This window comes from Theropithecus gelada, chromosome 20 (genome assembly GCF_003255815.1).
Source record: "Theropithecus gelada isolate Dixy chromosome 20, Tgel_1.0, whole genome shotgun sequence".
In the NCBI taxonomy this organism is placed as follows: Eukaryota; Metazoa; Chordata; class Mammalia; order Primates; family Cercopithecidae; genus Theropithecus; species Theropithecus gelada.
The window spans coordinates 15,617,846-15,640,848 of NC_037688.1; the positions used below are offsets into that span (position 1 = coordinate 15,617,846).

Here is a 23,003-nt window from a genome sequence, read left to right on the forward strand (position 1 = left end):
AGGTCCTGGGCACAGAGAGGGTCCCTTCTGCCATGGCTCCTGCCTGGTTCTCTGTTCTACCCAAATCTCTTCATTCCTTGTCTTTTTTCAATACAGCATAGCAAATACACAGGAAACAAGAAGACTCTTTTGCTCTATGCTGTCAGATAGACAACACTAAAAGATATAAATCCTTCATCAATGAATGGATTCAATGCAATTACAATAAAGATCCTGGGGCAGGCACGGTGGCTCACATCTCTAATTTCAGCACTTTGGGAGGCTGAAGCAGGAGGATTGCTTGAGCCCAGGAGTTCCAGAACAGCCTGGGCAACATAGCGAGACCCTGTCTCTACAATAAAATAAAATAAAGGAAAAAAAAAATATTCGAATTGATTTTACTTTTTTGGATTCTCCAGAAACTTTTAAAATTGATATGGAGGCATATAGACCTCAAATCGCGAAGTCAATCTTAATGGAAGAGGGCATACAGGAGGCGGAGGTTGTAGTGAATAGAGATCGTGCCACTGCACTTTAGCTTGGGAGACAGACCTAGACCCTGTCTCAAAAAGGAAAAACCGAAAGAAGGCATAGAAGGAAGACTTAACGTCTAGACATAAAGATATTACAAGGCCAATTTGGTAAATGTAACGTGGAGTCTGTGCAGGGATAGGAAAGAAGATCAGTGGAACAGCAAACAGTGCTCAGAGGCAGACCCACAGACACCTGGGGGATTTAATACATGACAGGGGTGGCATCGTCATTTTCAGAGGAGGAAATACCTAAAACTAACATATTAGTTCATGAAGACACATTTAAAATCATTAGTTATCAGAGAGCTGAGATTGAAATGACAATGAGACCTCATTGTATCCTTATTAAACTGATGAACTAGAAAGCTAGATAGTACCAACGGGAGGGATGATATGGGAGCCAGGGAGAGTCTAGACTGCTTCAGCTGCCTGGAGAAAAACATAGTGCTTCTACTGAGTCAGCAATCTTGCTACTGGTTGTTTATCTTAAAGAAACATTATTCCAGATCTAGACTCTTCTAGACCTGTGTAGCATTGTCTGTGATGGAAGGGAGTTGGCAGCAAATCTGAGTGGTCTGTCCAGTCCACCCAGCGTTTGCTGGGGAGTTCCCTCAATACTGCCCCAAACCGTCAAGAGATAGGGCCAGCTGGAATTCCAAAGAAATAAACACTAAAAGCAGGGGTGATCTGTATCCGTCCAAAGCATTGATTAGGGAAACGTACATAGGGAAGGCTGTGGTATTCTCATGATGGACAGCAAGAAGGGAGATGTGTCTGTTCATAACGAGCAGGTGGGTTTATGGAGTTTATATGAGGGTTTAAAGAATTTGGTTCAGGGCTGGGGCACGTTTAGCATTTGTTTGATCTTTCCATGTTTCCAGCAACAACCTAAACCACTATCAGTGCCTGGGGACGTTGAAAGCTCCCTCTAGAACACTTGGACACCGAATGCCCGTCACTGGAAGGACAAAGAGGTAATAAGTGTGGATCCACACAGTAACATGGAGAGATCTTAAAAACACAGCCCTTCATGAAAATATAAGAACCAGAAGGATATATTCATTCAGTCTCATATTAAACATATATTTAAAATACCAGCATGCAAAATAATACTCATTTTGGGAAAAAAAAATACGCATCAGAACTCTTGCTTTATAGAGATGGGAAATGAAAGTGGGTATGGAGAGAAAAAGGAATGAATAAATATGTAAAAGGAATAAAATATTGCATGGGGTTGAAAAAAGAAAATGAAGCCTATGCTGCATCCCACCAGCATAACACATCACCTGTTTTCCTTTCTCCTCCCTCCTCACTTCCCTCCCTCATCCCAGCCAGTTCCCCACAGAGGTAATTATGAGTTGCTTAGCACCAAGTCTGAAATACACACACCCTCTGGTGAGCTCTCCACAGTGCAATTGATCCTTTACAGCTTATTTTTATGGCTGCATGATATTCAAACTGGGAGGGGGAAAATCATTCTCTATTCATGAGAACTGAGGCAATTCCTAAGTTTTTAGCAGTAACACTAACTGTGCAACCTTGTCAGCACAGTGACAGTCTGGATTCCCTCCTGGCAGCCCTATCCCCTGACCAAAAAAGGCCTGGGCACCCCTCCCTCCAAAAATAAAACAGTAAAGATTATATTTTAGGACTATATTAGTACAAACATAAATATAATTCAGGGCAGATTCATAGTTATATAGTCATTATTATTCTTACTTTTTTCTTCTGAATTTAAAAGAAATTAAACATTTTCACGAGCCACTAGCCTAATGGATAGGTTTTCCCCATACTTCGAAGTAATGTTCTACATCAGAGCCCCGGCCTGGACTAGAACCCAGGACTCAGTCAAGGCAACGTGGCTCTGTCCACCACAGCTGGCAGCTACTCCAGGCCTCACACTGGTTTCTGTCCGTCTGGATCACGGCCACATTCGGCATGCCATGTGGCAGGGGCTGCGGTGTGCTGGTAGATGTTTAACAACTGGCTTGCTCAGGGGAAAAACCCTGGTCTTGGCATTTGCTAATTTTTGTGGTGTAAATAACCCCATGGCCTTTTTTTTTTTTTTTTTTTTTTTTTTTTTTAAGAGAGAGTCTCACTGTATATTGCCCTGGCTGATTTTGAACTCCTGGGCTCAAAGGATTCTCCTGCCTCGGCTTCCCAAAGTGCTGGGATTACAAGTGTGAGCCACCGTGCCCAGCCCTTTTAACTTTTAATAATGGCTGTGTTTCACAAACATTTTGAAAAGGTTAACAACTAGCACGTTGATGCCCCGCTATACCAGCGCACCGCTGGCCCAAGGACCCATGCAACCTGGGAAGACTACATTTCCCAGAAGCCTCCTCTCCCAGGACCGGCCTTCAGCGTCCCAGGCTGTTACCATGGAGACGGCTAACTGCTAGCGCAGGCTGTCCTCGGAGGGGTGAGGAGGGAGCAAGGGACTTGGGGTGGTTGGACCCTGTCTGACAGAGAGAGGGCAAGGCTGGTGGCCTCCTTCTGCCTGGGGGCCTCCAGCCCTGATCTTTCTGGGGAAGTTGTTGGGGTGTGTGTGTGTGTGTTTATGTGTGTTGGGAGGAGGAAGTTGCTGGTGGAAAGGGGGTACAGGAAAGGGCCTGTGGGTTGGGGCCCAATCTAGGGAACCTTGAGATAAGACTGCCTTCCCCACACTGGGCTATAGCTGAAGAGGCCACCTGTGTAGGGAATAAAGTGCTGTGGGTTCTTCTCCCCAGCTCTGCCTCTGATGGTGTTCTGGGACTGACACATTGCTTTCTCTTCATCCTACTTCTTTCCTTGCCCACCACTCCCCCACCATCCCTTCTAGCACTTCCCCATCTCACATCTCTTCTAGCCTGAGATGCACAGGTTTCACAACCAGAAATACTTGGGCTCAAATCCCAGACCTGCTACTTACTAGCTGTGACCTTAAGCAGTGCACTCAACCTCTCTGGGCCCCAGTCTTCTCATCTGCAAAGTGGGTGTCCTAAGTGTCTGCCTCACAGAGTCAGTAGAGGATAAATGAGATGATCTCCGTACAACCCTAAGCACAGGGCCTGGCACACAGTAGGCGTTCAGCAAACTGTAAGTGCCTTGTAATGGTGATGACTGCCCTCCCTGTGCTCATTCTCTCTGGGACCAAGAGGCCGATAAATGGATCTGATGACTGGGAAGTGCTGCTTGGCTAGAGGTTCTCCCCTGAGGATCTGGGGTCCTGAATGCTGTTGGCCCACCTGGGCTTGGGTGGGCTCCAGCCAGATGAGCATTCGTCCCCTCCTGAGTCCCAGAACACAGAATGTCAGAATTGGACAGAAAATATCTGCCCTCCCTTCCTATTGTAAAGAGAAACTGAGGCACAGAAAGGCGCAGACAGTGACCCAAGGGTCCAGCAGGAGCTATTGGCAAAGCCAGGGTTTCCCCAGCCGGGCTCGGTCCTGGCTGGTGGCCAGTGACTCACCTCCCTAAGAGGCCGAGGCGGCCCGCGTGAGTGTGGCGTGGGAAATGGGGCCAGCCTTTATCTGCTGCTCCCTTCTGCCCTCTTGTTCCTGGCTTCACCCAGGAAAGTGGGGGATGATTACCAAGTCGAGGGGATTCTGCTTTTTTCTCCTCACTACTCGCGCCCTTTGTCCTGTGGGTTTCCTTTGTTTTCCTCCTCTCTGGACCCCTGTTTACTGTAAGGAAAACAGATGTTGGAGGAGAGAAATAGAAAGACCCCAGCTGGGAGGCTGCATCAGCTGGGGTGGCGTTGGGCGGTGTGGATCAGGGACCCCCATAGAGGCTGACATTTCTTATATAAGGAAAGGCTGGAGGTGGCACTCCAGTCCTCTGTGGCACCACAGCTCCCCGGTCTCTTGGCCCTGCCATCCTTAGCAGGCTACTTCAGCCCTCATGTGTGGTAACCTCATGGTCTCACCTGGGCTGCCCCACCTCCCACTTTATCTCCACATTCCAGGTGGGAGGAGGAGAAGGGCAGAGGGCGCCCCGATAACTTCTGCCCACACCTCATTGGCCAGAACCAGGTCACATCACAGGGCCACCTCTAGCTACAAGAGGATCTGGGAAGCTGAGCAATTCAAACCAGGCACACTGCTGACCCCACACAACTGGGGTTCTGCCGTATAGAAGAGGAGACTGGATCTTTGGGTAGGTGACTAGCAGTACCCGCTCAGTGAGGCTCTGCTCTGTGGTCGCAGGACATATGGTGAGCACATGTGGCGTCTCTGCGTGGATCACAGAATGAAGCCTGTTCTCTGGGCGGACACAGGCCTTGGCCAAGAGAGAGCAGGCTCTGTTACCCCCACCCCCCACTTCCTGTTTGTGTGCCCTGGTGCAGGCATCTTCACTCTCTGTGCCTTGGTTGCCAATTTGGTCAGGTGAGATATCATTCACCTGCCATCTTCATTTTTGGGTGGGTTGTAGTCCATATTACCTTACTGTTAGGATTTTCTTTAAACCAATTTATTTATTTATATATTTATTTATTATTTATTTGAGATGGAGTCTCTGTTGCCCAGGCTAGAGTGCAGTGGTGTGATCTCGACTTACTGCAACCTCCGCCTCCCAGGTTCAAGTGATTCTCCTGCCTCAGACTCCTGAATAGCTGGGATTACAGGCGTGCACCACCATGCCTGGCTAATTTTTTGTATTTTTAGTAGAGACGGGGTTTCGCCATATTGGCCAGGCTGGTCTCGAACTCCTGACCTCAAGTGATCCACCTGCCTCAGCCTCCCAAAGTACTGGGACTACAGGCATGAGCCACCGCACACAGCCAATTCATTTATTTAAATAGGAAACGTGACAATACTATAGTAATCCCCACAGCATTAGCAGTACTTATCATTGATAACTGTCAGCTGGCACAATGGCTCATGCCTGTAATCCCAGCACTTTGGGAGGCCAAAGCAGGAAGATCACTTGAGGCCAGGAGTTTGAGCCTGGGCAACATAGCCAGACCCTGTCTGTACCAAAAAAAAAAAAAAAAAAAATAGCCAGGTGTGGTGGTGCATGCCTGTAGTCTCAGCTACTGGGGAGGCTGAGGTGGGAGGATTGCTTGAGCCTGGGGGTTTGAAGCTGCAGTGAGCCATGTTTGCGCTACTGCACTCCAAACCTGGGTGACAGAGTGAGACCCTGTCTCAAAAAAATAAAAAATTTAAAAAAGGATAACTGTCAAATATACTAAAAGCAAATTGACATGTGTCCTGCCCTGTGCTGTCCTGATGATGGCTTCCAACCGGAGGCCTGCTTTGTCTTTGTTGTAAAGGAATATTTGCCAGGATTAGAAAGGTGTTACAGATGGGGTAGCACCAAACAGAGACCTTCTCCATGTTTGAAAGGAAGTCAAAGAGGGAATCACTGCCTTCCTATGTGCTCTACACCTCCCCAAAACTATCTCCCAGGCCTCCCAGGGATGCCCCGGTGGTGTTGGTGGCTCCTGCCTGGTCTGACAGTCAGCCATGGCGTATACTTCCCCTTCCCCACAGAGACATTCTGTCTCCAGACAGCCAGAGACGCTCCAGAATGGAGGTCCTGAGGGAGAAGGTGGAGGAGGAGGAGGAGGCAGAGCGGGAAGAGGCGGCCGAGCGGGCTGAATGGGCAAGGACCGAGAAAATGATGAGGCCAGTCGAGGTGCGGAAGGAGGAAACCACCTTGACACAGGAGATGCTCAGAGACCTGGAGAAGAAGCTGTCGGAGATCCAGATCCCCATCTCAGCGGAGCTCCCGTGAGTGTGGCAGGGTGGGGGCCCTGGCAAGGGCAGACCGGGGCTGGGCACAGGGAAACCCAGGCAGAGTGGTGGCGACTGGTCTGGCAGGGTGACCAGTTAAGAGTGAAGGCTTTCTGCTTTCAAATGGCCTGGGCCGAGTGTCCACGCTCCCCCGACTAGCTGTGACCTTGGGCAAGTCACTCAGCTTCTCGGTGCCTCAGTGCCTTTATCTGTCTAAAAGTGCAGGTGCTGGCCGGGCGCTGTGGCTCACATCTGTAGTCCCAGCACTTTAGAAGGAACAGGTGGGAGGATCGCTTGAGACCAGGAGTTCGAGACCAGCCCGGGCAACATAGCGAGACCCCCATCTATCTCGACAAAAAATACAAAAATTAGCCAGGTGTGGTGGTGCCTCTAGTCCCAGCTACTTGGGAGGCTGAGGTGGGAGGGTCACTTAAGCCCAGGAGTTCAAGGCTGCAGTGAGCTATGACTGTGCTACCGCACTCCAGCCTGGGCAACAGAGCAAGACCTGTCTCTTAAATATAAATAAATAAATAAATAAATAAATAAATAAATAAATAAATAAGCAGATGTTAATGATACCTGCTTTCTCAGTAGCTGTGAGGATTAAATGAGGAAGGGATAGAGCCAATGGCAACTCAGTGGAACCAGGGCTCCTGAGTACCAGGCATGGCTTCCCTAATGCCGTCCCTCTTGTGGCACAGGGCCTTTACCAAGGACACTATTGACATCTCCAAGCTGCCTGTTTCCTACAAAACCAACACACCCAAGGAGGAACACCTGCTGCAGGTGGCAGACAACTTTTCCCGCCAGTACAGCCATCTGTGCCCGGATCGCGTGCACCTCTTCCTGCACCCCCTGAACGAGTGTGAAGTGCCTGTAAGGCTGGCATGTTGAGGGCAGGGCCAGGGAGCCTGGGGCTGGAGAGCAGAGGGCACAGGGAAGTGGGGTGGGTTCTCCAAGGGCGCTGGGCCAAATCACAGACCTCCTGTGGACTGGAGTGCTTCTAGTCTGGGGGAAACATAAACTCCAATGCCAGCAGGCCTCAGCAGGCTCAGTGCAGAGTACCCTGGAGGGTGGTGGTGGCCTGGAGACCCCATGCCTCACCTAAAGAGGCAGCTGCTGATTGCTGCAGGGAAACTACAGGTGTGGGGCTACCTGATCAAGAGGAAACTGGGGATTTGTGTGGGAGTCTCTGATTTTTAAATGCTGGCAGCTGACATAAATGCTAAACATCGTCACATGGGCCACATAAAGCGGGTCTGTGTGTCCCTGTCAGCCAATGGGCAGCTGTTTCCCACCCCCTGGATGAATCCCATGTCATTCCATCTACAGATGGAGAAACTGAGGCCCAGAAAGGCTCAGACACATGCTCTGGGTCAGAGGGCTGGAAGGAAGAAGGCAGAGCTTAGGTTCTTATGCCTGTTCTGGTCCAGTTTGTCTTATTTCTCTGTCCTTCGCTGGACAGGCTGACCTCTGAGGCTTCAGACTGTACTGGCCACCAGCTGGCCCCAGCCCAGAACCTCTGTAGGCCCCAGGGAGAGCATCGCTCTTGGGAGGAGAGCACAGCGCTCCCAGGAACCCCAGGAAACAGACCTGATCTTCTCATTCAGCCCTGACTTGCTGGGTCACCTCAGGCAGCTCTCAAGCCTGCTCTGGGCCTCAGGTGTCTCCATGATGCCCTAGGGGTTGAAGGCGGCAAAACTTCAAAGCTCTTCAAAGTCCAGATCCAGAATATGCTTGTGCTGTCTCCAGGTGCTGGCAACGTGATGGGGGCCTCCTAGTCATTGCCACTGCGCCACTGATGGCTGCCATGCACTAGATCTGGACATCACCTTCCCAGCCAAGGGCTGCTCTGCCACCCCAGGGCATGTGGGCCTGGCCTCCTGCATTTGCTCGGGCCTCTAGGGTCCCCCTGTGGATTCGGAGAAGGCCCCAACACTGGATCTCAGAGGTTTTTACTGCCATGACCCCACTGGCACCATCTCTTTCCTTGCAGAAGTTCGTGAGCACAACCCTCCGGCCCACACTGATGCCCTACCCCGAGCTCTACAACTGGGACAGCTGTGCCCAGTTTGTCTCTGACTTCCTCACCATGGTGCCCCTGCCTGACCCCCTCAAGCCGGTAAGCGCCACTCACAGGCTGTATGCCTGAGCCCACTAGGACTAAGATGGTGTGAGAAACAAACTCACCCATCCAAACCCAAAGAATGGAGTTAGAGGCCGGGCGTGGCAAGGTGGGTGGATCACAAGGTCAGGAGTTCGAGACCAGCCTGACCAACATGGTGAAACCTCATCTCTATTACAAATACAAAAATTAGCGGGGTGTGGTGGCGTGTGCCTGTAATCCTAGCTACTGGGGAGGCTGAGGCAGGATAATCACTTGAACCTGGGAAGCGGAGGTTTCAGTGAGCCGAGATGGCGCCATTGCACTCCAGCCTGAGTGACAAGAGCAAAACTCCCATCTCAAAAAAAAAAAAAAAAAAAAATGGACATAGAGACTTGGAGAACAGTGAAAGTGAGACTTTGAATGATGGTCTCGCAAGATTGGGTGTCTGATAGGCAGACACACCCAGCACAGTTTTAACAAGCAATTTATCCCCTAGTGCGCAGGTCCCTCCCCTGGTTCTTCACAGGCTAAGTACTATGGGGCTACAATCTTCCCAGACATTGCCTATTGATTGTTAGGCAGGGGCTTTAGGTGTTTTTTCTAGGGTTGTTTTGCGGCATTTTGTTGCAACCCACAATGCATTGCAATCCTAGTTAGCTCGGGGGCTCTTTAAGTATTTGACTTACGACCTAGGTAACTGGGCAAGCTGATAAGAACAGCTACTCGGGAGGCTGAGGCAGGAGAATGGCGTAAACCCAGGAGGCGGAGCTTGCAGTGAGCTGAGATCCGGCCACTGCACTCCAGCCTGGGCGACAGAGCGAGACTCCGACAGAGCGAGACTCCGACAGAGTGAGACAAAGCCAGCTATTTAGCAGACTAGTAAACTTTTATCTTAGGCTAAACTTTTTTGGTTTGAGTGAGGGCAGCTAAGACAGTAGGTAAGGCAGAGGAAGGAGGAGGCTGACAAACAAGCATTGGCTATTCAAGCAGGGGCCTAGTATATCCCGGGTTTTAATTTTTGGTAGTTTGCTGACCTAAGCAGATTCAAGGCACTTTTCCTTGGAAACTGATCACTGTGTACATTATTTCCTTCAATGGGATGCCAGGCATGGTCTGGGAAAAGGAGGTTCAGCCAGACTCAGGGCACAGCCTCTCAGGGCCCTAAGGGCAAACAGGCCCAGAGAGAGACAGCCACTTGCCTGAGGACACACAGCAAGCCTGGGCTTCTGGTTCCCACCTCTTTTCTCCTTTGCGTTCAGAGCTTCCCTGCCATGGCTTCAAGAGGTGCAGGAAAGAGAAGGGAGGCCCGGCTACCCATGACCCTAACCCCATCTTTGGGCTTCTGATCAACTCCATCAGCTTCTCCTTCAGAATAGTGGGAGGGAGGAAGAAAGGGCGAGGTCAACAGTGGAGAACTGATAAAGGGAGGAGGAGGAAAGGTAGGGATCAAAGGAAAGGGGAACATTGGAGTGAAACAGTAAACTTAGCAATCAGAGGGCATTAGATCAGACACTTTTACAGTCCAAAAGGTTTTCTCTATCAGGAAGTCCATAGCCCCTTCAAATGACAGGCAAATGTGAATGGCATGGTGTCTGGTTTTCATTCCATTCTTAGCAGGCTCCCTGACCCCACAAGGGTTAGGGGCCCAAAGCAGGTCCAGCCTGTGCATTGGTCCTGGCTCCCCGCCCTGACAGGTGGTGGGCTGTGACCGGTGGGGAGGACAGGCTGGGGCAGTGGAGCCCCAGCTGTGCTGACCGTCCGTCCCACTATGACCAGCCCTCGCACCTGTACTCCTCGACCACTGTGCTCAACTACCAGAAGGGGAACTGCTTTGACTTCAGCACGCTGCTCTGCTCCATGCTCATTGGCTCCGGCTATGATGCTTACTGCGTCAACGGCTACGGCTCGCTGGACCTGTGCCACATGGACCTGACGCGGGAGGTGTGCCCACTCACTGTGAAGCCCAAGGAGGTATGGTCGGGCTCGAGCTGCCTGGGTTTCCCAAAGGATGCACATTCCCGGTGCTGTCGTGCCATTCTTAGAGACATCTGTCCCTGCCGCCTCATCCCCGGCCCTGGCCACGTGGACAGAGATCCCTCACCACCAGCCCTTCCGCTGCCCTGGAGTTCATATTTCAAACCACCAGTGATTTATGTCCTCAATGTCTTAACACATCCAGCCCAGTTTTCCAAGCTGGCTGTTCTTCTCTGTCTGTTGTAACTCAGTTTTCAGTTACTATGCTCCCTGCTTGGTAAATTTTATGAATGCCACATAGCTTATATCTTAAGTCAAATGATTCCAAATTTACCCTATGCATTTGATAAAAATCCAGCCAGCCATTTTTATATAAGAAAATAGGCCGGGTGTGGTGGCTCACGCCTGTAATCCCAGCACTTTGGGAGTCCGAGGCGAGTGAATCACTTGAGGTCAGGAGTTCGAGACCAGCCTGGCCAATATGGCGAAACCCCGTCTCTACCAAAAATACAAAAAATTTAGCCAGGCGTGGTGGCATGTGCCTGTAGTCCCAGTTACTCAGGAGGCTGAGACAGGAGAATCACTTGAACCCAGGAGGTAAAGGCTGCGGTAAACTGAGATTGTGTCACTGCATTCCAGCCTGGGTGACAGAGCAAGACTCCATCTCAAATAATAAATAAAAAATAACAGACAAGTGGACAGACATTTGGTTCTCAGTCCCACACTCCCGAGGTAAAAAGCCCCCCACCACCCTGCTTTTTTTTTGAGATGGGGTCTCTCCTACTCTGTCACCCAAAGCTAGAGTGCAGTGGCATGATCTCAGACCACTGCAACCTCAGCCTCCCAAGTGGCTGAGACTACAGGCATGTACCACGATGGCCAGCTAATTTTGTTTGTTTTTTGTAGGTTCTCACTATGTTGTCCAGGCTTGTTGTGAACTCCTGGACTCAAGCAATCGTCCCGCCTCAGCCTTCCAAAGTGCTGGGATTATAGGCATGAGCCACGGTGCCTGGCCTTCAGGCCCCTTTTTAATAGCAAAAAGAAAAAAAAGAAAATCACCAACCCTTCAGTGGCTGGTGGCTGTGCTTTTAGATTTGCTCATTAAGAATTCCATAAGGACCAGAGGCTGCTACAGACACAAGAAACACTCTGAAATGAATATCAGAATCACAAATGCATCTCTTTACATTTAGACAATAGTCATACTACAGACAGAAAATGCTCTACATGAGGTGGATTAATTCCAGGACTCTGGGATCAGGGTCAGGCTCCCGTGGGTGTCTGCAACTGGGGGATGGGGATCCAGGGGCCTGAGGCACCCAGCAGGATCACTGTGTAGCTGTGTTATACTTGGGTGAGCACCCAGGGACCCCAGGGTGGGTGCTCTGGTGGGAGAAGGGCGAGATAGAAGGGGAGGCACAAGAAGAGCCTTGCTCTCTCAGGCCTGCCTCCCCAAGAGAAGATGGAGCATGAGCTCCACCATGGCTTTTGGCTTCAAAAGCCTCGGGCTGGGCGCGGTGGCTTATACCTGTAATCTCAGCATTTTGGGAGGCTGAGGCAGGTGGACCACTTGAGCCCAGGAGTTCCAGACCAGTTTGGCCAACATGGCAAAACCCCATCTCTACTAAAATATAAAAATTAGCTGGGCATGGTGGTACATGCCTGTAAACCCAGCTACTCCGGATGCTGAGCCAGGAGAATCGCTTGAACCTGGGAGGTGGAGGTTGCAGTGAGCTGAGATTGCACCATTACACTCCAGCCTGGGCAACAGGGGGATACTCTGGCTCCAAAAAAAAAAAAAAAAAAAAAAAGGAGCCTCTGAGCTCCCACCTGGGCATCTCAGCCCTCTCAGCTCAGCCAAAAGCTTAATGATTAACGTTATATCAATAACAAACAGATGCAGAGAATTTTCGGGTTTAAAATCCACTTTTATGTCCATTGCGCTCGTTGTTCCCCATGATGGCCCAGTGTGGTAGGTATTGTCACTTTTATTTTACAGATGAGTATGTTGATGAAATCAAAAGGTAACATAATGTGGCCAAAGTCACACAGCGGGAAAATGGAGGCTCAGGAACTGAAGCCCGGGTCAGGTGAACTTGAAACCCTGGAGATTCACTATTTCTCCTTCATAACTATCACAGGCCCACTTCTGCAGCCTCTGCAGTGCACTTTCCTGGGAACACTTCTTACCACCTAGCACGTATTTGTACACACGCAAGTGTACACGTGTACACACACACACACGCTCTCACACACACAGAGTCTATTCTCCTTCCTGGCCCAACAAATTCTTAAAGTCAACATATGAGGCCCTCTGATGACAAGATCTGAAAAATCCAACTCCTGACAATTCTCCCCACTTCTGGATCAGACCCAGGTCATGGCTAGGATGGGTGGTGAGGATTGAAGAGGAGAAAGCCACACCTCCTGAGCTCCTGGCCCTGACGGGTACCTCCCTCGCGTATTTTTTCTGTCTTCACTTCTCAGAAAGAGGCTGGGGAGAAAGTTCCTATTATTCTCACACCATGAACCTGAGATTCAGAGAGGTGAGAGGACCTCCCAAGGTCAGGGAGCTGGAGCTGGGGCTCCCTCTGCATTTAGGGCCAGAAAGGCCACAGGCTACAGGAGTAGCTGCCATCCCCTGGTCCGAGGGACTGGCTGGGCAAGTCTCACCTCTTGGAGTTGCATGTGTGAAGGGGGGATGCAGGGCCACTGACCCTTCCTCTTCTTTTGGGTGATAGACCGTCCAGAAGGAGGAAAAGGTTCTGCCTAAGAAATACACCATCAGACCCCCCAGGGACCTGTGCAGCAGGTTTGAGCAGGAGCAAGAGGTAAAGAAGCAGCAGGAGATCAGAGCCCAGGAGAAGAAGCAGCTGAGGGAGGAGGAGGAGCGCCTCATGGTGGGTCCTCAGCCTCAAACCCCTGGGCTCAGCTATCGAGAAATAACTGCTAGGGATGGGAAAAGAGGCACAAGTCATGGAAGGGATATGTGTATGGACCCCCCAACTAGGTCCACCTCACAATCACCCCCGACCTCTACCCGGCCCTGCAGGAATCTCCCACTGGTGGTCAACCAGCTTCTCATGATGGACTCCTAACATCAGGGCACTGTACTGCCTGGGGTAGCCCATTCTATGCTAGGCAGCTCTGGTGTCCTCTTTGCTTTAGACTCTTACTGGGGATATACCTGCATACACTCTCCCATCCATTCATCCTCCTATCTCTCCTCCCATCCATCCATCCTCCCATTCATCCTCCGATCTCTCCTCCCATCCATCCTCCCATCCATCCATCCTCCCATCCATCTATTCATCCATCCATCCTTCCATCCATCCATCCTCCCACCCATCCATCCTCCCACACATCCATCCTCCCACCCATCCTCCCATCCATCCATCCTCCCATTTCTCTTCCCATCCATCATCCTCCCATCCATCCATCCTCTCATCCATCCTCCGATCTCTCCTCCCATCCATCCTCCCATCCATCCTCCCACCATCCTCCCATCCATCCTCCCATTTCTCCTCTCATTCATCCTCCCATCCATCCATCCTCCCATCTATCCACCCTCCTACCCACCTATTCTCCCATCCATCCATTGTCCCACTCCATCCTCCCATCCATTCTCCCATCCATCCTCTCATCCATTCTCCCATCCATCCTCCCATCCATCCATCCTCCCACCCATCCATCTTCCCACCCATCCTTCCACCCATCCTTCCTCCCATCCACCCATCCTCCCATCCACCCATCCTCCCACTCATCCATCCTCCCACCCATCCATCCTCCCAACCATCCATCCTCCCATCCATCCATCCATCCTTTCATCCTCCCACCATCCTCCCATCCCTCTATCTTCCCATTTCTCCTCCCATCCATCCATCCTCCCATCCATCCATCCTCTCACCCATCCTTCCATCCTTCCATCCATCCATCCTCCCATCCACCCATCCTCCCATCCATCCATCCTCCCATTTCTCCTCCCATCCATCCTCCCCTCCGTCCATCCTCCCATCCATCCATCCTCTCACCTATCCTCCCATCCATCCATCCTCTCACCCATCCTCCCATCCATCCTCCCACCATCCTCCCATCCATCCACCCTCCCATATGTCCATCCTCCCATCCATCCATCCTCTCATCTATCCATCCTCCCATCCAGCCATCCTCCCATCCATCCTCCCATCCATCCTTCCATCCATCCATCCTCCCACCATCCTCCCATCCATCCATCCTCCCATTTCTCCTCCCATCCATCCTCCCATCCATCCATCCTCCCATCCATCCATCCTCTCACCCATCCTTCCACCCATCCATCTTCCCATCCACCCATCCTCCCATCCATCCATCCTCCCATCCACCCATCCTCCCATCCATCATCCCATCCATCCATCCTCCCATCCATCCATCCTCCTATCCATCCATCCTCCCATCCATCCATCCTCCTATCTATCTGTCCTGCCATCAGTCCTCTCATCCGTCCTGCCAGCCATCCTTCCACCCACCTCCCATCTCTTCTTTCAACTCCACACTCCTATCCTTCCTCCAATCCTCTTTCCCCCCTCCCTTCTTTCCTTTCCTTCCATAGAGTATTCCTTGAGCTTCTCTTCTGGTCCAGACCTATTTATACATAACAATGAACAGTCACAGTTCTCTCAGAGGGAGGCAGATAAGGAAGCTGCTTGGTCTCCCATTTCCTTTCTGTGGATGAAACCTCACCCAAAGTCACGACATATAAAGCCAGTAACCCCCAGATGCCCAGTGCCCCAAAGAGTCCAATTTGTAAACCACAGATCTAGTCAGACTCTCCCATTGTTTTGATTTTACAAATGGGCTCAGCGGTTGGGTGATGGGAGATGAGGTGGGCCGTCACACTCCAGTTGATGGTGTCGTCTGCATCAGAGCCCAGCCCCAGGGAGATGTCTGGGCCCCTGACACTCCTCTGCCAGCCATCTGACTCATAGTCACCCACCTTTCCTTGGCAGGAGGCGGAGAAGGCAAAGCCGGATGCCCTGCATGGCCTGCGGGTGCACTCCTGGGTCCTTGTGTTATCGGGGAAGCGTGAGGTGCCTGAGAACTTCTTCATTGACGCATTCACAGGACATAGCTACAGCACCCAGGACGAGCGCTTCCTGGGCATCGAAAGCCTCTGGAACCACAAGAACTACTGGATAAACATGCAGGATTGCTGGAACTGCTGCAAGGTGCCTGGGGAAGGGGAGCTGGGTGGGCGTGGCAGGCACAATGCAGGTGACAGGAATAGAGGGAAGCGATAGCAGCCAGACCTTGGGGAGAGCGGGACACCAGGCCATGAGGGCTTTGAACCTTCTCCATAGCTGAGTCTCCATGGCCCACTCCCTTGCCCATGAGTAACCATTCTGATACGATTATTGTCTCTCCTGATTTGTGTATCCTTCTAAAATGTGGATTGTTTGCATTTTTAAAAACCTCTATTTTGAAGTGTAACCTACATGCAGAAAAGTGCACTCATCCCACGCATACATACAGTTCAACGAAATTCCACAAATTGAACACACCTTGGTTTCCTACACCCAGATCAAGAAATAGAACATTGGCCGAACCCCAGAAAGTCCCTTTGTATAATTATTATCTTCCCCCAAATGTATTTTTAACTTATGTATGTGGCACTGGTACACACACGCACCTACAAGAGGATACAGAGGAGGTCACGATCCTAAATGTACATGTCATTGAATTATCACACACTGAACACACGTATGTAGCCAGGACCAGCATAAGCCCCCTCATGTCCCCTCCTGGTCACCAACCCCGCCATCGTCCCCAGAGTTAAGCACTACCTTGACTTCTAACAACATCCATTAGTTTCCTCTGTTTTGGGAGTTTACATCAGTTGAATCACACAGTGATTCAATACTCTTATGCCTGGATTCCTTCACTCATGGTTATGTTTATGAAATTCATTATGGTTTTTTGTGTGGTTTGTTCGTTTTCATTTTTTATTACTTTTCCATTATTTGAATACACCAGAACTTATTTGTCCTTTCTACAGTTGCACATTGAGACTGTGTCCAGTTTGGGACTATTTTGAATAGTGCCGCCATGAACATTTGTATACATGTATTTCAGTGAACACATATACACATTTCTGTTGGGTAACTACTGAGGGGTGGAATTGCTGGGTCACAGGGTGGGCACGTGCTCAATTTTAGTAGATACTGCCCGATTTCTCAAGTGATTGCATCCATTTACACTCCCACCAGCAATGTATGAGGGTTCTCGGAGCTCCATCCACATCCTTGCCAATACTGCATACTTTCTTTTCCATTTTAGCTGTTGTAGCGGACATGTAATGGTATTGCACTGTGGTTTTATTTAATGCAATTGATTTTTGGCTGGGTGCGGGGGCTCACACCTGTAATGCCAGCACTTTATGAAGCCGAGAAGGGTAGATCACTTGAAGTTAGGAGTTCGAGACCAGCCTGGCCAACATGGTAAAACCCTGTCTCTACTAAAAATAAAAAAGATAACCCAGTGTGGTGGTGGGCACCTGTAATCCCAGCTACTTGGGAGGCTGAGGCAGGAGAATTGTTTGAACCCGGGAAGCGGAGGTTGTAGTGAGCCTGTATCGCGCCACTGCACTCCAGCCTGGGAGACAGAGAGAGACTGTCTCAAAAAAAAAAAAAAAAAAAAAGCAATTGCTTTTTGCAAACTGTTCACATATCCAGTAAGTTTTAAACCTACTTATTCATTTTAAAATTTAATCTGTAAAGACTTTGGGATTTTCTGCATACACAATCAGTCCTACAGCTGAATGACGGCCGTTTTATTTCTTTATTTTTAATCCTTATACTTTTTCATTTCTTTTTCTTGTTTTATTTCTCTGGTTAGTACATCCAGTATAATGTCAAATTGAAGTGGGGATTCTGAATATCCTGTCTCAGTCCTGATTCACAAGTAAAGCCTTAGTATCATAACATTTCACTATTTTTATGATGTTTATCTTGACTGTACGGTTTTTATAGCTAGCTACCCTTTAACTAAGGGATTTCTTTCGGTTTGCTAGCAGTTTTTAATCAAACAAAATTTGTTTATATCATTTTTTTTCATCTATTAAATGATCATAATTTTTTCTTCTATTAACTGGTAAATTAGACTGTGTTCCCCCCCTTTTTTAAGTTGAGGCATAATTGACATAGCATAAATCTACTAAAGTGCACAAGTTAGTGGCTTTTGGTATATTTACAAGACCGTGCAACTATCACCACTATCTAATTCCAGAATTTTTTCATCACCCCAAAAGATTTTTATTTTTTGAGACAGGGTCTTCCTTTGTTGACCAGGCTGGAGTGCAGTGATGCGATCATGGCTCACTTCAACCTCAACCTGGGCTCAAGCAATTCTTCCACCTCAGCCTCCCAAGTAGGTGGGACTACAGGCATGTGCCACTATGCCCAGCTAATTTTTATATTTTTTATAGAGACAAAAAATGGGTTTTGCCATGTTGCCCAGGTTGGTCTCAAGCAATCCACCCATCTTGGCCTCCCAAAGTGCTAGGATCACACGTTTGAACCACCGTCCCATACTCTGAAAAGAAGATTGTGATTGAGATTATACTGGATCCATAGATCAATTGAGAGAGAACTGTTTTATCAACAATATTGAATTTTTCACCCATGAACATGGTATCTCTCTTCAGTTATTTAAGTCTTTTAAAATTTCTGTCAGCAACATTTTGTAGGTTTCAGTGTACGGTTTTTGCACATCTTTTGTCAGATTTATTCCTAAATATTTCACTTTTTGATGCTATGATTTTTTTTTAAATTTCAACTTCTGACTATTCTTTGCTAGTGAATAGAAATGCAATTGATTTTTACATATTGATTTTCTATCCTGAAATCTTCCCAAATTAACTTATTTGTCCTAATAGCCTTTGTGTGGATTCCATCAATTTTTATATAGATAATTATGTTATCTGTGAATAAAAACAGTTTTACTTCTTTTCCAATCTGGATGCTTTTCTTGCCTTATCACACTGGCTAGAATCACCAGTAAATATTAAATAGAAGTGATGAAAGCACACCTGTTTATTCCTGATCTTAGGGAGAGCATTTAGTCTCATACCATTAAGTATAGTATTAGCCACAGGTTTCTCTTATTGGTTCCCTTTACGAAATAAAGGAAGTTTTTCTCTAGTCCTAGTTTGCTGAGACTTTTTTCAGAAATAGATGCTAGATTTTTGTCAAATACTTTTTCTGAATCTATTGATATTATTATGATTTTTCTTTTTTAGTCTATCTACATGGTAAGTTACTTGGATTGATTTTTGAATGTTAGACTAACCATGCATTCCTGGGATAAACCTCATTTCATTAGGATGGTTTAATCGTTTAAATATTACTGGTTTTGAACTGAAAATTTTGCTTAGAATTTCTGCATCTTTGTTGAAGAGAGATATTGTTCTGTAGTTTTCTTAGAGTATCTTTGCCAGGTTTCGGTATCACAGTAATGCTGGTCTCGTGGAATGAGTTGGGAAGTTTCCCTTTTCTTCCGTTTTCTGGATGAGTTTCTGTAGTACTGGCATGATTTCTTTTGTATATGTTTGCTGGATTCTCAAGTGAAGCCATCTGTGGCTGGAATTTTCTTTGTGGAAGGGTTTTAAGGTACAAATTCAATAGGGATATTCAGGTTATTTCTTTTTGAATGAGCTTTGGTGTTTGTATCTCTCAAGAAATTTGTGCATTTGTTTTCAAATTTGTTGTTATAAAGTGTTCAAAATAGCTCCTTATTTTCCTTCTAATATGTTAGAGTCTTTAGTGACATTACCCCATTCATTCTTAATATTGGTAATGTGTGTGTCTCTCTTTTTCTCCTGTCAGTCTGGTTAGAGGTTTGTCAGTTTTGTTGGTCTTGATGTAGGGGCAGGCCTCAAAATCAGGGCTTTGCCAGTGAGGATTCGTGGCTTTTTCCAGGAAATAATTCAAGGGCAAGCTGGTGGTGTTACAGGCAATTTTTTTTGAAGTGGCAGCATACGGCAGCAGCAGACGGACTGCTCCTTATGGAGCAGGGCTACCTCATAGGCAGTGTGCCCAGATTGTAACCACCCAAGGGACTCACCTTGCCCGCTGCCTAGACAAAGCTGATTCAAGACTGGGGAATTGCAACAGAGAAAGAGTAATTCATGCAGAGCTGGCTGTGTGGGAGACCAGAGTTTTATTATTACTCAAATCAGTCTCCCATAGCATTCTTGCATTCAGGGAGCAGAGTTTTTAGGGACAACTTGGTGGGTTGGGGGAGGCCAGTGAACCAGGAGTGCTGATTGGTCAGAGATGAAACAATAGAAAATCAAAGCTGTCTTCTTGCACCAAATCCGTTCCTGGGTAGGGGTCACAAGATCAGATAAGCCAGTTTATCCATCTGGTGGTGCCAGCTGAGCCATCAAGTGCAGGCTCTGCAAAATATCTCAAGCACTGATCTTAGGAGCAGTTTAGGGAAGGTCAGAATCTCGTAGCCTCCAGCTGCATGACTCCTAAACCATAATTTCTAATCTTGTGGCTAATGTTAGTCCTACAAAGTCAATCTAGTTCCCTAGGCAAGAAGGCAGTCTGCTTTGGGAAAGGGCTATTATCGCCTTTGTTTTAAACTATAATAAACTAAGTTTCTCCCAAAGTTAGTTCAGCCTGCACCTAGGAATGAACAAGGACAGCTTGGAGGTTAGAAGCAAGATGGAGTCAATTAAGTGAGATCTCTTTCAATGTCTCAGTCACAATTGTGCAAAGGTGGTTTCAAGAGTAGCAGCTCAGAGGCACTTCCCCAGTCATATTTATATCCACTTTAATCATATGCAAATGAAGGGGCAGATTATGCAGAAATTTCTAGAAATAGGGTGGTAACCTCTGGTTCACTGGGTCTTTGCCATGGAAAGGTGTAATATCTGGGTGTTGCCCTGGCCCCGTTTTAGCTAGTCCTCAATTTGGTCCAGTGTCTGAGTCCCCGCCTTGGAAGTCAAGTCCCACCTTCTGAGTTGAGTCCCACCTCCTACCTCATTGTCAATAAACCAGTTTTTGGTTTTGTGGTTTTTCTCCATTGTTTTTGTTTTCTATCTCATTGATGTCCACTCTGATCTTTATTATTTTATACCTTTTGCTTACTTTGAGCTTCATTTACTCTCTTCTAGTTTCTTAACGTGGAAGCTGAGATAATTCATCTAAGACTGTTCTTTTTTTTTTTTTTTTTTTTGAGATGGAGTTTCGCTCTTGTTGCCCACGCTGGAGTGCAACGGCGCAATCTTGGATCACTGCAACCTCTACCTCCTGGGTTCAAGTGATTCTCCTGGCTCAGCCTCCCAAGTTGCTGAGATTACAGGCATGCACCACCATGCCCGGCTAAGCCTGTTCTTTTCTAACATAAGCCTTCTTTCTCTCAGAAGTACTACTTTAGTGACATCCCACACATTTTACTCTATCGTGTTCATTTTCCTTCCATTCAATATGCTCTTCAATTTCCATTTTAATTTCTGCTTTAATTCATGGACCATTTGAAAATGTGTTTAGTTCACAGATATTTAGAAACCCTCTAGAGATCTTTCTACTGTTGATTTCTAATTTAATTCTGTAGTGATTAGAGAATATAACTTGGTATGACTTCTATTATTTTACACGTGCTATAGTTTGTTTTATGGACCGTAATATGGTCTGTCTAGGAAATTCACCAAATTCTTAATATGGTGAATTTTCTGTGTGTACTTGATAAGAATGTGTATTTTGCTGTTGGGTAGAATGTTCTATAAATGTCAATAATCTCAAGTTGATTGATAGTGTTATTCAAATATTGTATATCTTTGCAGATTTTCTGCCTACATTTCTTTCAATTATTGACAACATTATTGAAATCTTAGGGCTACAGTTTTGGATTTCTCTATTTCTTCTTTCATTTCTATCAGTATTTGCTTCATGTATTTTGAAGCCCTGCTATTAGATGAGTAAATGTTTGAGATTGTTATGTCCTCATGACGAATTGACCTATCAGCATGAAATAATCAGCTTTTTCCCTAGTAATAGTTTTCATTCTGATATCTATTTTGTCTGATATTAATAGAGCCACTGGAGCTTTGATTTGTATTAGCATTGATTGTCCTCTTTGTGGAACTGTGAGTCCATTAAACCTCTTTTTTCTTTGCACATTACCCAGTCTCGGGTATGTCTATCAGTGCTCTTTCGTTGTCTCGAAGGCACTCTGTTTCTGACCAGGCCAGTTTCCCTTGGGTCCTTTTTAAGGAGACCCTGAGGAATGGATTTCTCGTTTGCTTGGTGGCTTGGTCTGTCTGTCCATCTGCATGGCGGACGCAGCCAATCTGGTGCTCCTGGGCTCCTGTCTCACCATCCTGTCCCAGCTGCTCTCATGGGGTATGAGTCTCTTCCTGCAACAGCAGGTCAGAATACTTTGGGGCACCAAGTAGGTCAGCTTCCTGGTCCCTTTAGTTATACTCAGTACATTGCCAGCATTGATGGGAGGTGCAGGTTGTTCACACACTTAACTCCAAAACTGCTTGGGAATCCACGGTCAAATTTTGCAGTAGTTAGGACCTGGAAATGTACAGAAAGCTGTCTCATCTTCCTTTGACCGAGTTATCATGGAGATAAGTCAAGAGATAATCACTCGTTCTGCTGCTACCCCCATCGCACACCCCTTCTGCATGATTACTGAGATTTATGGTACAATTCATTGACAGAGAGTCCAAGTACTGTGAACTTTGTGACTCCATAGCAAACATCTACTGGGAAGAAGGCATCCTAGGATTTCTCATCTGTCTTGTTCCTCACCTCCTCCTAGGCAACATCATTTCTTTATGGCTCTGTAACTCGCTGGCCTACCTCATCAATACCTATGCACTCTGGTGGGGCATGGTGGCTTACGCCTGTAATCCTGATACTTTGGGAGGATGAGGTAAGAGGATCGCTTGAGCTCAGGAGTTTGAGACCAGCCTGGGCAACAAAGTGAGACCTCATCTCTATAAAAAAATTTCAAAAACCTTAGCCAGGCATGATGGCATGCACCTGTAGTCCCAGCTACTAGGGAGGCTGAGGTGGGACAATTGCTTGAGCCCGGGAGGTCAAGGCTGCAGTGAGCCGTGATTGTGCCACTGCACTCCAGCCTGGGCAACAGAGAGAGAGTCTCTCTCTCTCTCTTTCTCACACACACACACACACGCGCGCACGCATGCATGCACTGGGCAGTGAGGTTTCTATCAGGAATGAAATGAAGAGTATGAAGAGTTATTCTCAAGCTGTCACAGCACTACTTGCCAGTATGCTGACCTATCCCTTTGTGCTTGTCTCTAATCTTATGGCTGTCAACAGCCATGGGCTTGCTGGTGGACCCCCTTCTTCCTTCCCAGTATATACTACTTGCATAAATTGCCGGCGCATGCTACAAAAACAGGGAAATATGAGCCGAGGAAATAGCTTGTTTTTCTCAAAGGATCCCTTTGGAAGACTTGTTTTGACCTGAGAATGTGAATTTGAAGATGTAGGGTGAGACAGTGACATTTCTATAGTCCCAGATGCACCAGACTATGGGAGACAATGTTGATTTCTATATAGTGTTCCACACTTTTATTTTATTTTATTTTTGAGACAGACTCTCACTCTGTCACCCACGCTGGAGCGCAGTGGCGCGATCTTGGCTCACTACAATCCCCGCCTCCTGGGTTCA

At 47.7% G+C, this 23,003-nt stretch overlaps 1 protein-coding gene and 1 pseudogene across 4 annotated transcripts in view; both read left to right on the forward strand.

Moving 5' to 3' along the window:
- The first annotated feature begins 2,882 nt into the window (after positions 1–2,882).
- Positions 2,883–23,003, forward strand: part of DRC7 (dynein regulatory complex subunit 7) — a 36,082-nt gene continuing 15,961 nt past the window's right edge. The window contains exons 1-8 of one of the 4 annotated variants that reach the window (XM_025370443.1): positions 2,883–2,934; positions 4,520–4,649; positions 5,987–6,226; positions 6,931–7,105; positions 8,226–8,351; positions 10,113–10,307; positions 13,052–13,210; positions 15,296–15,514. In XM_025370443.1, the coding sequence (XP_025226228.1) occupies positions 6,024–6,226; positions 6,931–7,105; positions 8,226–8,351; positions 10,113–10,307; positions 13,052–13,210; positions 15,296–15,514 (1,077 nt within the window). In that variant the 5' untranslated portion in view covers positions 2,883–2,934; positions 4,520–4,649; positions 5,987–6,023. Of the gene's footprint in view, positions 2,935–4,519; positions 4,650–5,839; positions 6,227–6,930; positions 7,106–8,225; positions 8,352–10,112; positions 10,308–13,051; positions 13,211–15,295; positions 15,515–23,003 lie in introns of all 4 variants that reach the window. The other 3 variants (XM_025370447.1, XM_025370446.1, XM_025370448.1) reach the window with 3 other exon arrangements.
- Positions 21,625–22,807, forward strand: LOC112614173 (annotated as a pseudogene).